Consider the following 15,144-nt stretch of genomic DNA (forward strand, 5'->3'; position numbering starts at 1 on the left):
TTTAATTCCATGGTTGTAGGACTGCCATCCAGCTCAATTTCTGATGGTTTTGAATGATGGTTGTTCTATAGTTTAGTTGTAATTTTTTAAATTTCTAGGAAATTTATTTTAATAATAGTAATAATATATACATACAACTATAACAATTATTTATTTGACAATGTTTCTCATGTAATGTTAGCAACTCAAATAGACTTAATTAGCTTATTTTCCTTTTTTTTTTTTAAATAAAGAGAGAGGGGGAGTGGAGATCCTTTGGAATGTTTCAGGGATTCTTCCTAAAAATGTCAGTTATTTTTACATTAAGAAAAGGACTCATTGATTTTCACAGCCAGATGTTGTGGGGCCCCTCTTTTTTTGGCACTGGTGCTATGGGTTGGGAAGCTTAGTGTGGGATTGAGACCCCTTCCTCCTCAGGTGGGACCTCTGCAGCTGAAGTATCCCTCCTGATTCCCAGTCACTGCACATGGATGTGGGGACTAGCCCTTTTTGTATCTTCATTCTTTCTACCAGTCTTGACGTGGCTTCTTCTGTTATATAACTTCTATTCAGCCAGTCTTTAGATGGTTTTCCAGGTTAATTATTCTATAATTTAGTTATAATTTGGATGTGTTCATGGGAGGAGTGAGCACCATGTCCACCTACATTTTGGTCTTGAATGGAACTTGAGATTTTTGGTATTCTTTGTCCCCCTGCACATAACCATTCTCTGATCATTTTTTTTCTAGTTCTCTCCTTTTCTTGATAACAGGGTCTTATGCTATATCCTCAGACAGATATTTTCATAAGAACCACTTTTGGCACATTTTTCTTCTGAGATGTTTTCCATAGCTATATTTTTATATGCAAAGCCACACATTTATTGATCATTTTTGTACTTGTAGGTTAATAATCCTGATCTGACCACAGACTTACTTAATCAGAAACCTCCTCATCAAGATCTTGGTCCTGCATTTTAAAAAATCCACCCTGGTAATTCTAAAGTAGAGGTGATACTAATTTCCTGTTCTAAGCCAAGTAAATCTGCATGATCTTTATTATTGAGAATGTATTCATGTGAGCCAAAGGCACAAGCATAGGTATAATACGATGAACTCCAAATGCTACAAAACCCTTTTCCTGCCTATGTCTGTAGATATAATTGTAGTACTGAAAATGATAATGTGAGAGAAAAATGCATTGCACCCAAACCCCTTCTCACCACATCATCCCTCATGCCCCATTTGTGACTGAGTTATCACCCCTACTTTGCATAGCCTCCAGCATCTGGAGAAATTACCTGAGTTGTACTTCTAGATCAGATTATGGAATTCAGAGTTTGTTCATTTGAAGAGGTGAGGTTATTATACAAATCTGGTCATTTAGAAAGTGGTAGACAGATGTAGAGATGGGAAATTAGAGGGAGGAGTTGAGTCCTATGGTATTTGAGGAAAACTATTATTAATGTTTAAAGGTGTTAGCTTATGCTCTTTAATCAAACCAAGATGTTGTCATATTTAAAAGTGAGCTAGGGAATTAAAATTGTGGAGAGACTATGGTAGAATTGCTTGCCTATTATACTCAGTTTAGATATAATAATGCAGTATCACAATGTTCTCCTTGAGTCTATTCAAAAACCATAAAGGCAAGATTTGAGTTGAGATAAAATTAATTCCCTGAGGTTAAATCTGCAGTCACTGGACTGCTTAGCACTCTGGGCTCTGCAGAGAACCCTGGCCCCAGGGTTACTGGATGCTGGAATGGGGAGGGACATTGATATTCTTTAAGTTCTGAGCCTTTCTTTGTTCATATGTACAAACCAAGGTCCCTGATGTCTCTTCATGACCCCACTGTTCCTGGCAGTGCTCTTTCTAGTGACCCCTCTGATAGAAAATTTCAACTTCTGTGTTAGTGACTGCACTCGAGAATTTAGTGGCCATTTAATTTTAATACCCTCTTTTCCCATTTTTTGTATATGGTGCTGAAACTTGAATGTAGAAGTACATTGCCCCCAAGTCCAAATCCATGTCTTTCTTAAACTCTCAGCTTGAAATCTCTGCAAGGCCACGTGTCACGTAGCGGCCTCTGGTTCCTGTGTGCTTTTAAAATGAGCCAGTGATTCAGTCTTCCCTCTCTCCATTGTCTTTGTCCATGGGTCCTTTATACACCTTCCTTGATGACCCTTCCCTGTTCTTTCCCCCATTACCCTCCCTCCACCTCCCCTCTGGTCACTGACAGCTTGTTCTTTATTTCCATGTCTCAGGTTCTATTTTGCTGGCTTTACTTTATTGATTAGGTTCCACATATAGGTTGAAATCATATGAATGTGGGAGGTGGGGGTGTAGGGCTGAAGAGAGTAATGGGGGGATAATGGGACAACTATAATTGAACAATAAAAAAAAAAAGGAAAAAAGAAAAGAAAAGAAAAGGAGCCAGTAAGTCCCCAGACTAGGGGAGCTGAGTTCACACAGGACCTAGCCTTTTCAGGCCTCACCACCCAGGAAGGCAGCAGCAGCTGTACTTCGCCTTCCAGGAGAAAGTGGAAACTCAGAGACAGCGCTTCAGACTTGAGTTTGAGAAGTACCGAGGCTTCCTTGGTCAGGAGGAGCGGTTGCAGCTGCGGCAGCTGGAGCAGGAGGAGCGCGCCACCCTGCAGAGACTCCGCAACTTCCAGAGACAGCTGGTGCAGCACAGCCAGGTGTTGTCCGAGCTGGCGCAGGAACTGAACGACCGCTGCAGGCATCCGGCCCTGGACCTAATGGAGGTGAGGCCTCTGCAGCAGCTGCGCTCGCAACTACGTGGAAAGGACACCTTCGATCTCTGTGGGACTGCATCAGTTTCAGGGTATCCTACAGAACCATATAATAGTTCACATTGAACAGAAAAACCTAAATATTTTTGAAAATTAAAACTAACCAGATTATTTGCATAAGATTAAACAGAAAAATGACAACCTACAGTATGTTGGCCGAAAAACACTGAAAAATATTTTATTTATTTTTAGAAAGAAGGGAAAGGAAAGAGAGAGAAAGGGAGAGAAACATCAATATGTGCTTGCCTTTTCCACGCCCAGCCACGTCAGACCTGGCTTGCAAACCAGGCACTTGCCCTGACTGGAAATCAAACCAGCGACCCTTTTGTTCACTGGCCGGCGCTCAGTCCACTGAGCTACACCAGCCAGGGCTGGAAAAAAAAAAACCTTTTATTCTTAAAACCTTTCATTCTGTCAATTACTATATATTGTTGTATTTAGCAATGGTCAATTCAGAAAGTCTTTGGTAACCTGCCTCAGGGAAGAGACAAGTGTGTAAATAAATTTTAAATTGTCCAGGTTGGAATTTTCATCTTAAAATTTAAGGCAAAAGCCAATTACAAGCCTGTTCCGGCACAGCAGCAAGTACACAGGTGCCATGCAGTTTGCACACATTCTGTATGGGATTATAGAATAGACAAATACAGGGGGAGGACACACTCATTTTAATCCTCCACGAAGGCATTAATCCCAGGGAACTGGGAAATCCCTCACTGATGGATACGTGTCATTGTGATAGAACCACTGTAATAGAAATTTCCTGGGCACACTTTATTCTGTCTCATCCCCACTGACTTATGCAGAGGTTTCTAAACTAAGGGATTCATATCCTCATCCACAAGAATGGTGACTATGCACAGTGGAAGTAATTAAATGAAGAATTTACAAAGCATTTATATTTAATTTTACCCATTTTGTATTAAAAATACCTACAGATAAGTAAAAAATTATTACTGTTGTTGTTATTATTGCTATACCTATTTCCTTCTGAGCAACCTAAAAGTCAGAAAGGAATTTTTTAAAAAATTTCATACAGGAGGTAAACACAAGAACTTGAGCATTTTTAACAACATTCATTTTCTTATACTTCAGGACACAACTAACTTATTTAAAATGACCATTCATTAGCACCAAATAAATGTTAAAATTGATTGACGATACAAATTTTAGGGAAGATAAACTCAAATAATTTATTTTTATTTTCATCCTCACCTCTTCTTCTCATCCCCATTACCAACAGGCTGCATTTTACATCCCACAGCCAAGAACCAGGCCTGCCATAAAAAGTAAAATTAATCACTTCCATACTTTATAAAAATTAATTTTATAGGTAAACATTTTTAGAGGGAGAGGAGAAATGTAATACAGTTGATTTATTTAATAATCTACTTTGAGATAAACTGATTCTTGATACTATTGACTTCTGTTTTTATCCACATAGGAAACTGCTCACATATGAATCCATAGATAGGTGTGTTGGTTCAAAAAATGAGGAATTTGTGTTTTTTGTTCAAACAGAGACATTGAAAGTAACATTTTATGCCTATACCTTTCACTGTGTCTCAAACATATTCTGCAGATATTTAAGATCTTTTTTTACCCCAATTCTACATACATTTGTTACAGAATGTAACATTTTATTAAATATCCAAGTGTCAGAATTATCAATTTGCAAAATAATTAAAATTGGTAGATATCATGAGAATTAACCTAAACTTTCTGTAGTCTGATTCTATTTCCATAGAAGCAAACTGATTCTACTATTTTAAATTCATGAGAAAATTCAACAGCAACCTATTTTATGTTTTTTATTAAGAGAGATTCATGTCTCTTATACTTTATCTTAATAGTTTAGTGATTTTTAATAATTTCCAAACAGATGTTCATGGTTAGTTCCCAGTCTGTCAAAAGCAATTTTGACATCAAACTCACACATGCTTGTATTTTCCTTCTATTTCCAGGGTGTGAGAGGAGTCTTGAGCCGGTATGTATACTTTCTGGAGCAGAGGATGCGTTGGAAGAGGCTGAGGAGGTTGGTGGATGTTGAGAACTGTGGGTTATGTGCTCTTCCTAGAAGTAAGAGTGTTACACAGCTAGAACTGGAGACTATCCCCTTGGAGTTGAAGACAATGTGTCGCATCCCCGGGATGAGAGAAATGTTGAGAAAATTCCAAGGTAGGTTGCATCTTAGTGCTTGGGGGATGTGGTGTCTTGTGCCTTGATGCTTCTACACCAAGCAGGTGCAAGCAGAACCTGAAGTGTAGTGACAAAAGTCAGCCAAGTTTTTTCTGAGGTCATTTTATTGGTTTATTACAGGATAGTGGAGGGTTTGGTTTCATATCTCTCACTCTGAGGCCCATGTATACAGCCCACATCCTTGCAGTTGCTGGTAGCCATGCAGGAGGGCGAGGTTATGGTGAATGAGGCCCTGTTCCTGAAGGCATGCATGCAGGTGTGGTGCTCATGGCTTCCCTAACAATGTTATTGGTGGAAGGGAGCCCCATGGCAATGCCAGTCTGTAAGGGGATGGGAGAGAGCACCATGCTCAGAGGAAAGGGGACGGGGATGGTATGAACAGTCCTGATGCCATAGATGCAACATTTGGTTAGAACAGTGGGCTCAGGAGCTGTGACAGGAGTAACAATAGCTCCAACAAATCTGCATTTTTTGTTTATTAAAATGATAAAACAATATTATTTGAAAGACTAAAGGAAACATATTTGAAAGCAGAATAAAGAACATCAATATAAAAGCATTGCAGAGTATCAAATATTAACTTTGGTTATTATATTAACTGTCAATTTGATGAGTTGCTTAAATTAGAGAGTTCATAAAGCTAAAAATATTTAGTCAATTCTTATTATGTAGGAATAATTACGGTGTCATAAATTAATTGCTTTTGTCTGATTATGTTTTTTTTTTAATCCTCACCTGAGGATATGCTTATTGATTTTGGAGAGAGGGGAAGGGAGGTAAAGAAACATCAGTCTGTTGCCTCTCACATGCCCTCAACCAGGGACTGGACCCGCAACCCAGGCATGTGTTCTGACTGTGAACCTGCGACCTTTCAGTTTATGAATGATGCTCCAATCAACTGAGCCACACTGGCCAGGACTGATTATGTTATTCTTTAAAACAGTCCAGATTCAATTTTAAAATTTCTTTTTTAATCCAACTTATACCAAGTAATGAAAAAACACTATGACTATATAGGGGTTTCACTATTCAATGGGAAACACCAGTTTTGTTCCATAGTGAGAAAACCAATCATTAGTAGTCTTGTTCAATAATTCAACCTATGTTCTGATAGGCAAATTCATATATAACAACTGTGTAAATTCTTTTAATCATTACACTGTCAGAATACATGTCCTCATATTCCCAGTGACATTTACAGAATTAAATAATCAGTTAATACATTCAACAAATATGCAGTATTTAAAAGTATTATGCCAGCTACTATTCTAAGCATTGGAGTATATCATTGAAAAACAACAAAAATGCTACAAACCTAAGCTTCATGTTGCCCAAATTTACTTAAATTACTTAATATGCCTTTGTATTGTTAGAAGATGATACAGAATATTGAAAACAAAGAGAAAGATAAGGGTGACAAGAAGTTCTGGGAGTAGGGCATCAACTTTTGATTTTGGCAATCGAGGAAGACCTCACCCAGTAGGGATGTGTGAGTGCAGCACACACCTGATCTGGAGAAGGGCTTTCCAGAGAGGGAGGAATGGGAGTTGTCTTCCAGGACTTGTGAGGAAGCCCATGCTGTGGTGGTTGGGTCAGGAGTAGAGGACCCTATAAGTAGGCCACTGGGCAGGATGCCTTGCCTTTGAGTGAACGAGGCAATCAGTGAAAAGTTGTAAGTAGAGGAATAGCAGGGTTTGCTCATTTTGTGGAGCTCACTTTGTGCACTTAACTCAGAGTCAGTTAGAGAGGGGCAAGGCTTGAAGTGGGAAAAGCAGTTAGGACCTTTGTAATACTTCAGTCAGAGTTGATTGTGGACTTGTCCTGGGGGTGCTGAGAAAGAGACAGGATCTTGGCATATTTTGAAGACAGAGCTGGGAAGATGTGCTGCTCAATTAGACATGAGATGTCAGACAAAGAGAAGACTTATGAGTAGTTTCCAACTTTAATCCTCTGGAATTGACATAATGAAGTTGCCATTTCCATTGACAGTATTGCTGCAGGTAAGACAGAAGGAGGGAAGCTGGGTTTTGGACATATAGGTGTTGTAAAGAATGTTGAATATCCAAATGTAGATGTCAGGTTGTCAGATGAATTTACTAAGACTGAGTTTCAGGAGAAAGGTCTAGGCTAGAACTGTGCATTTGGAATCAGTAAGCAAATGATTGAAATTCAATTAAAGCACAGAGCCAGCCAGCCAGAACACATGGGAGTGAGCTGAAAAAGGGAGAAAAGGTTCCAGTCCTGAGACCATTGGCTTTTCCAGAGGTGACGGAGGAGAAGAGGAAAAAGCAGCAAAGATAACCAAGAAGGGGTGGTGAGTAGAGAGGGAGGGAAAGATGATGACTGTTGTTTGGCAGAGAGAAGGGAGGTTCTCCAGGACAAAGTGTTTCTCAGCAGTGTTAAGTGCCACAGAAAAGTCATATAAAATGTCCATCTCACACTATTCTGGAAACCATTGGGGAGATGGACAGGAGTGGCTCGGTTAGGTGAGTGGTTCAGTTCAAGAGAGGAGTTGGAGACAGACTGTATTAAAAACCAGTGCACAGACTTTTTTTCTTATAAATGGAATAAAGAAGGCAGCTGGAGCAGGACTGATGTGTGAGATATAGCATGTCAAATAGGTTTAACGACCCCACAGAGACCCGTGTTTAAGCCCTGCTATTTTCAGTTCTGAGTTTGGGAAAATCACATGAAGCTCTTAACTCTCAGTCTTGTTGTCTATAATGTGGGTGATAATGGCCACCTTGAGGTAGTTTCATGTGTGAGCATAGATGGTGAGCTACCTGCATGACTCACTTAGGTATGAATATTAACAAAACATCATGAGACATGATTTAGAGACAAATAATAGCAATCACAGTAGTAATGTTTGTCACCATGATATTACAAATGAAACTAAATTAAATTTACTATTTTTGAGTGTTTGTTTATAAAGAGAAAACTGAATATTTTACATTATTCCTTCTTCACTGAGGAGATTCCATGTGTGGCTTTACTTATTAATAACTACAACTAAAATTTCACATCAGTCTCACTGGAACTTCCCACTATCAGTATTTGTGTCCTATTGATGCCTACAAGTTGCCACAGACTTAGATGTTTGAAACCACACCCATTTATTAGCTCAAGGTTCTGCAGATAAGTCTTACAGCTGGGGTCAGCTGGCTTCTCTGCTTAGGGTTTCACAAGATCAAAATGAAGTTGTTGGCCACACTAGACTTCTATGAAAGGTCTGGGGGAGAGTCACTTCCAATCTTACATCACTTGGTAGCATAAAGCACTTCCAGGCAGCTGTAGGACTGAGATCCCCAGTTCCTCAGGAGGTCACTTGCCTTTCTTCTCATGGTATTTCCCCTTCATCTTTAAAGCCAATGATGACAAATCAAATTAAAATTTCTGACTTGTCTTCTGCCATCAGCACAGTAACCAGAGAAATCTTTCTGATTTAAAAAAAAAATTGGCCCTGGCTGGTGTGTCTCAGTGGACTGAGCTCTGGCCTGTGAACTAAAGGGTTGCTGGTTCGATTCCCAGTCAGGGCACATGCCTGGGTTGCAGGCTAGGTTCCCAGTAGGGGGCACGTGAGCAGCAACCACATATTGATGTTTCTCTCCTTTTCTTTCTCCCTCTCTTCCCCTCTCTCTAAAAATAAATATATAAAATATTTTTTAAAATGATGTGACTATATTAGACTCACCCAGATAATCTCCCTCTTGTCATAGAGTATAACAATCATGAAAGTACCACCAGGATCTGAGGTCATGGGTTCTATTTCAGAATTCTGCCTATCACAATAACATAGCTTTGAAAATGGTGTATTTTATATAAATAAAATTTTTCTCATAGATTTTGTAAATAAAGAAAAATACACCCTATGTGGTTTTTAAATTTCATTTTAAATGCAAAAAGATACTGCTCAGAGCCTGTAGGTGCTTTGGGTGTGATGGTCTTGCGCTTGTTCAGTCAGCACCGGCGATTCTGCCTTCATGGGGCAGGAGTGATCCCTGGGTGCAGACTAGCAGTGGAATACACCCAAAGGAATGAATAATGTTCTCTTTGACCTGCAAGGGGAAATATTTACTGTATTTTCTCTAGAAGCTGTTAAAGAGGGAATGAGGGATGTTGTGATCATTCTCCTCAGTGTAATGGCTTCCTAAGTGTTTACCAGCATTTCCCATTCTTTTACATGTCCCACAAAATCCTTTCTGCAGTTGATGTGAAGCTGGACCCTGCCACAGCACATCCTAGCCTTCTCTTGACCGCTGATCTGCACAGTGTGCAAGATGCAGAGATGTGGAGGGATGTCCCCAACAACCCTGAGCGATTTGACACATGGCCCTGTGTCCTGGGTTTGCAGAACTTCTCATCAGGAAGGCATTACTGGGAAGTCCTGGTGGGAGAAAAAGCAGAGTGGGGTTTAGGAGTCTGTCAAGACACAGTGCCAAGAAAGGGGGAAACCACACCGTCTCCTGAGAACGGAGTCTGGGCCATGTGGCTGCTGAAAGGCGATGAGTACATGGTCCTTGCCTCCCCATCGGTGCCTCTCATCCACCTAGAACGGCCTTGTTGCATTGGGATTTTCTTGGACTATGAAGCAGGTGAAATCTCTTTTTACAACATCACAAATGGATCTTACATCTATACATTCAACCAACTGTTCACTGGTGTTCTCCGACCTTACTTTTTCATCTGTGACATGACTCCTCTTGTCTTGCCACCTATGACAGAAGTAGAGTCAGGAATTTGTGCATCCAGCTGTCATCCTGACCCTGCTTCTAATACTGCAGATAACTATTCCTAACATTCTGTCCTGAGATACACTCCAATCATAGCAGTTTGCTGGTGTGGAGTGGAGGATACACAAATGTCCCTATTTAGGGCAACACTTTAGTCATTGTTGCTATGGAACTTTTCCCATAGGGACAAAAGAAAAATATGAAATATTTGCTCTTGGGGGAGCATTGTGAAATACAGTAATATTAGAAATGGAATATTCTCAACAGTCTTTATCCAAGATGGCTCCACATGCTTTCTTATTAAGTGTCTTCAAATGAATGGATCTTGTATTAAACATATCTACACATTCATTATAATTTCTCATTCCTTTCAACGTCCTTTCAGTCCAAGTCTTCCATGTATTAACAACTAGAAATGGCAGTTTTTAAACAGATTGAGAACTCTCCAATATTATTCTAGCATCAGACTCTTGATTGTGTTTCTCCTCTTTATTTTTCTTCTTCTCTCTCATTCCCTCTCTCTCTTCTTTTCCTTTGCCTTTGTGTCTTTTTATTTGTCTCCCTCTCTTCCTCTGTTTCTTGCTTCTTTTTTGTGTGATACTTGATTTGTCTTACCTTCCATTTCCTTCTAGATTAATTTATTGAGAACCATTCCTTTATATATTTACAATTGCTATGACTGTTCAATTACGTTTAAGTTCTCCATTCTGGGACTAATTTTTGAGGATTATGAACCCCATTCCTCTGAATCTAACATCACTGAAACCCACACCATACCCCACTGGGAATGCAATTTTTCCTTTTATCTTTGCATACATGTTTTAGGGTAGGGATTTCTTAGAACTATGATTCAACTAGTTTGACCTAGCTCTTTATTGGTTGTAAGAGCTCAGACATATAACTCCCTCACTACCGGCTATACCTGGAACAATGATATTGACCTCACAATGTTATGGTAAGTTTTTAAGGTCATGATTGGTATGATTGGTTAAAATTCAACATTGCTACTTAATTTGAATATAAAGATGGTGATGATGAAGAAACAATAATATTTGACTTATTTTAAAGTATATTCTGTATGTTCCCAATAAAATTCTTGTCATTGAAAGCTAACTTTGCCACTCTATTTTTGTGTATCTGTGTCTAGTAAATAGTTGCTAACCAAGTGCTAAATTACTTAAATGCTTAAATGCTAATTGTGTAAATGCTAAACAGTGATTAACTAATGTAAATTTGTTTAATGTTATGCTAATAATTTTGCTAAAACTTTAATCCTCCTCTAATTCCACCTGGAATTTTACAGTGTTTATCTCTTCCAGGAGATTTTTTTTTTTCACTAAAGTCTTTTCACTTACTTTCCAATAACATTATTAATAGTTTTTTCTGGGTTTTGAAACATTGTTTTCTAGGCATTTTGTATTTGGAGGAGCATTATGGAGACTAATAACTTTAGAAATGCAGCAAGCTCATCAAACTCCATTTCCAGATGGATCTCTCTTACTTATTGATGAATACTGGATTAAGCTAAGATTTCTACATTCATGTTTAACACACTTATATTTTATTCTAAGCAGACATTTTCACTCTCCATCTCTCACTTGCAAACATAGATGATAGTACCATAACCTTACATCTCTCTTGCTATTTTACAGACCACGCATGCCCTAAGGCCTGCCCATGCATGATCTGGTTAGAAAAGAGACACCTGATCTGGGCCTCAGCCCATAGCTCTCCATCATCAGGGGTTAGCAGCTGAGTGCCCGTGTCATGGCAAGGTCAGTCCTGAGTAACAGGAATCATGATGTACAACATACACTCAGAGCAGTATAACACCTTCTTCATGGAAATTGGGCAGCACAGAGTCATCAGTCTGAGATTCCACTTTCCTGGGGGCTCCATTCATCAGGATGAGGAAGCCTAATGTGTGGGGACAAATCCAGCAGCACAGGCCTCCTACCAACTCTAAGGGATGAACAAGGATCCCAGAAATGCCACCTCAACCTTGAAAGCTAGTATCCTGGTCTCCACCATCTCCCTTGAATCCTTGCATCTAAATGTGCATTTTATCGTAATATATTTGAGTCATTAAACTAAGTTAAGTCATTGTTTTTCCTTTGGATTTGAAGAACCACAAAGCTTTGTGCATCTCCTAGTATGACCATTCTCCTTCCCACCCAATCCTAAAAGGTCTCTAATGTTTTCTCTGGAATTCTAGTTCACTACCAGTAACATCCTCTAAATCCATATTGATTTTTTGACCATCCTTTTACTTTCTTCTCCATTGTTTCTACTGAATACCAGACTTCTATATTCAACTGTTCAACTGCTCATCAAAATGCATGTTTAAGTTGACATACCTAAAACTTGGCTCTAAACTGTCCCCCAAGCCTTCCTCTAATGAACACACACACACACACACACACACACACACACACACACACACACACACACACACAGCCTTCTCCATCTAAATGGATGACAACTATTCTTTCGATCGATCAAGTAAAAAATCTGGCTGATTTCACTGTCCCGCATTTAGTTTATAAGCAAATGCTGATGGCTCTCCCTTCACAATATCATCAGAGCCCTGGCAGCTCTCTCTACCTCTGCCTGCTGCACCCTTGGCCTGAACTCCCCTCCTCTCCCTTGGGGTTTCTGCATGAGTTTCCTACCAGTGTAATATTGGCTATACTCTGGCCTCTTTCACATCTGTTCTCAATGCAGCAGCTGGACTCATCCTTTTAGTGCCCAAGATAGTAGTGTCATCACAATGACTTCTCATTCACCTCAGAGAGAAAGCCAAAATCTTACAGTGAGCCCTCAGGTGTGAATGCAGTTCCTTCTCTGATCCTGTCTCACTCCTCTCCCCCTTTTCATCCTACTGCATCCAACCCTGAATCCCTACTGGTCACTTCCCATTATCAGGCCTTTCTCTACTTGCAGTGCCCTTTCCCCAGATATCTTCTCTGCTCATTCCCTGAATCCTTCAAGCCTGCTCAAACCCATCTTCTAAGTGAGGACAGTACAGCCATTCCCCACCCCAGACCCACCCTCCCAGTACCCTTGGCTAGTCCTAGTGGAGGCTCTATTTTCCAATATATTGTTTGCCAAGTTGTAATGTGTTCCACTTCTGTCTTATTCATTAGTTCATTTCATTTGGTTGTTTCCCCCCCCCCTTTTTTTTGTAGAATTAAGAACTGTAGGAAGGGGTCTTTGCCTGTTGATAGCAGAATGGTGGGCATTGCCCAAGCACCTCAAATACTGGTTTGTCAGTCGTATCACTCACTACATACTTGCTGTATAAATAAATGATTGTGTTGTTAGGGTTTCAGAATTAAATGGCTGAGCTGAAAGTATGTTGTGAAATATAGTATCATTATTATTTATAATTCATCACTGACCCATAAAGTTTAATGTCAAGTGCTAAATGAGTAAAATCAACTCTTAGATACAGAGAAAATTTGAATAGAAGGCTGTGTTTGCAGAGGTAATGAAGTCTAGTGACAGAGTGAGCTGCCCTGTCCAGGTCTGGCCCCACAGAGCCACCTGTAGCTTTGATTCCCTGCAGCTTATGGCAACACAATGACACCTCGAATCATGCATTGCCACAAACACACACCACACACCACCTCTCTTGTACTCACTAGAAACCTGGGGAATAGTTTATAAAATTCTATGGACTAGCCCTGGCTGGTGTAGCTCAGTGGATTGAGCATGGGCTGCGAACCAAAGCATCACAGGTTCGATTCCCAGTCAGGGTACATGTCTGGGTTGCAGGCCATGACCCCCAGCAACCGCACATTGATGTTTCTCTCTCTCTCTCTTTCTCTTTCCTTCCCCCTCTAAAAAATAAATAAAATCTTAAAAAAAAATAAAATAAAATTCTATGGGCTAAAACCTTTTTTTTAAAAATAACTCATGCTCCAGGGGTCCTTTTTAATCTGAACTTTACAGCACTGCCACCTCCTTTCCTCGTCCTCACTCCCCTACGACCATGTGCTCCTCTGTGATTAGACATTAGATTTTTTTTCTAGCCCATATTATTATAAAGAATGGCTAAAAAGCCACCCCCTAGCATCAGAGTCTAGTTTCTATGTCTATAGTTTATTAGAAACTGGATGATTTATTTAAATCTAATTAGATAGTTTTGCCCAACTGCCACCCCACAATGGAGTGACTGTTTTGTTGAGTGAATTAACTAAACAGCTAGTTATGTTGTTTTCTGGCATGTTGGGAAGGCCCTGAATGCAAGGTATTGGGAGGACAGTGATATGTGGAGCTGGTAGGGAGCAGGCAGTAAAACAGTTTTATCAGCTGGCAGAAGGAATGAAGCTAATTTAGAGTAATAGTTTCAACTTTGTCTCAAAGGGCAGATGAATTGGGACACTGAGATTTATTAAAACCACCTGCTCTCCAAACACTGACCCATTGTGCATGTTTCTGGAGAGCTGCTCTGCCACTGTACAAGGAAGTGGGCAGGGTGATGTGCATGTGGTTCAGGATGCACATTCTCACATCTACAGGTTCTGCATACTCACCTGCACACAATATTCTCATGCCCTGATTCTGTGACTATCTACCCAAAAGTACTCAAATAACTATTTTGACATATTCCTTAGTCAATTGACCCAAACAAGTATAGTTTTGCTCTGATATTGCTTGGTTGATTGCAAGAACTCAATTTTTATTCATTTATTTACTATATGAGTATTTAAATATTCAGTCTTTTGATATCACATTTGCCTCTGCAACAACATTAAGACAGGTCATATATACACAATCAGATAAATCAGGAGTTCATGATACTCGTTCAATGTCCTCTTAGTCAGTTTTTGAAACTGAATAGAGTAGGCCAAACAAACAAACTCATAGACACAGACAACAGTATGGTGATTACAAGAGGGAAGCGGGGATGGGGGAATAAATGGTGACAGAAGAGACTTCACTTGGGATGGTGAATGCACAATACAATATACAGACGATGCATTACAGAATTGTACACCTGAAACCTATATAATGTTATTAACCAATGTCACCCCAACAAATTCAATTTAAACATTTTTAAAAGTAAATAGATGTGAGAAGTATAAATTGACATATACTGACATTTTCCTTTAAAATCCCCAAATAAAACTAAATAATTGAATAAAATAAAATAGTTCACCCTGTTAGCTCCTTAAATTAGTAATAATAATGTTAATCAATGCACCTATAAAATTTTTCCACTATCTAGGACAATGGGTTATTTATTTTTCATACACAAAATTCCTTTTAAAAATCAAAATACTATTCTATTTTCAGTAGATCTAAGGCAGAAAAAAAATAACACAATCCTGTTCTAGGTAGGATGGGATTAATTATGCCTCAATTGTTTTTTGGACACATAATAATTCTTGGGAGCAGGGAAAGGGGCAAATGACCCAG

General features: G+C 39.4%; 1 protein-coding gene across 1 annotated transcript in view; it reads left to right on the plus strand.

Annotated features, from left to right (window-relative positions):
* TRIM58 (tripartite motif containing 58) overlaps positions 1 to 9,785 on the plus strand; it is a 40,138-nt gene extending 30,353 nt beyond the window's left edge. The window contains exons 3-6 of the mRNA XM_045850566.1: positions 2,513 to 2,743; positions 4,753 to 4,775; positions 4,866 to 4,966; positions 9,196 to 9,785. Coding sequence (XP_045706522.1) covers positions 2,513 to 2,743; positions 4,753 to 4,775; positions 4,866 to 4,966; positions 9,196 to 9,785 — 945 coding nt within the window. The remainder of the gene's footprint in view (positions 1 to 2,512; positions 2,744 to 4,752; positions 4,776 to 4,865; positions 4,967 to 9,195) is intronic.
* Positions 9,786 to 15,144: the final 5,359 nt, after the last annotated feature.

Source organism: Phyllostomus hastatus, unplaced genomic scaffold (genome assembly GCF_019186645.2).
Source record: "Phyllostomus hastatus isolate PE091 unplaced genomic scaffold, TTU_PhHast_1.1 phas_contig_81, whole genome shotgun sequence".
Taxonomy (NCBI): Eukaryota; Metazoa; Chordata; class Mammalia; order Chiroptera; family Phyllostomidae; genus Phyllostomus; species Phyllostomus hastatus.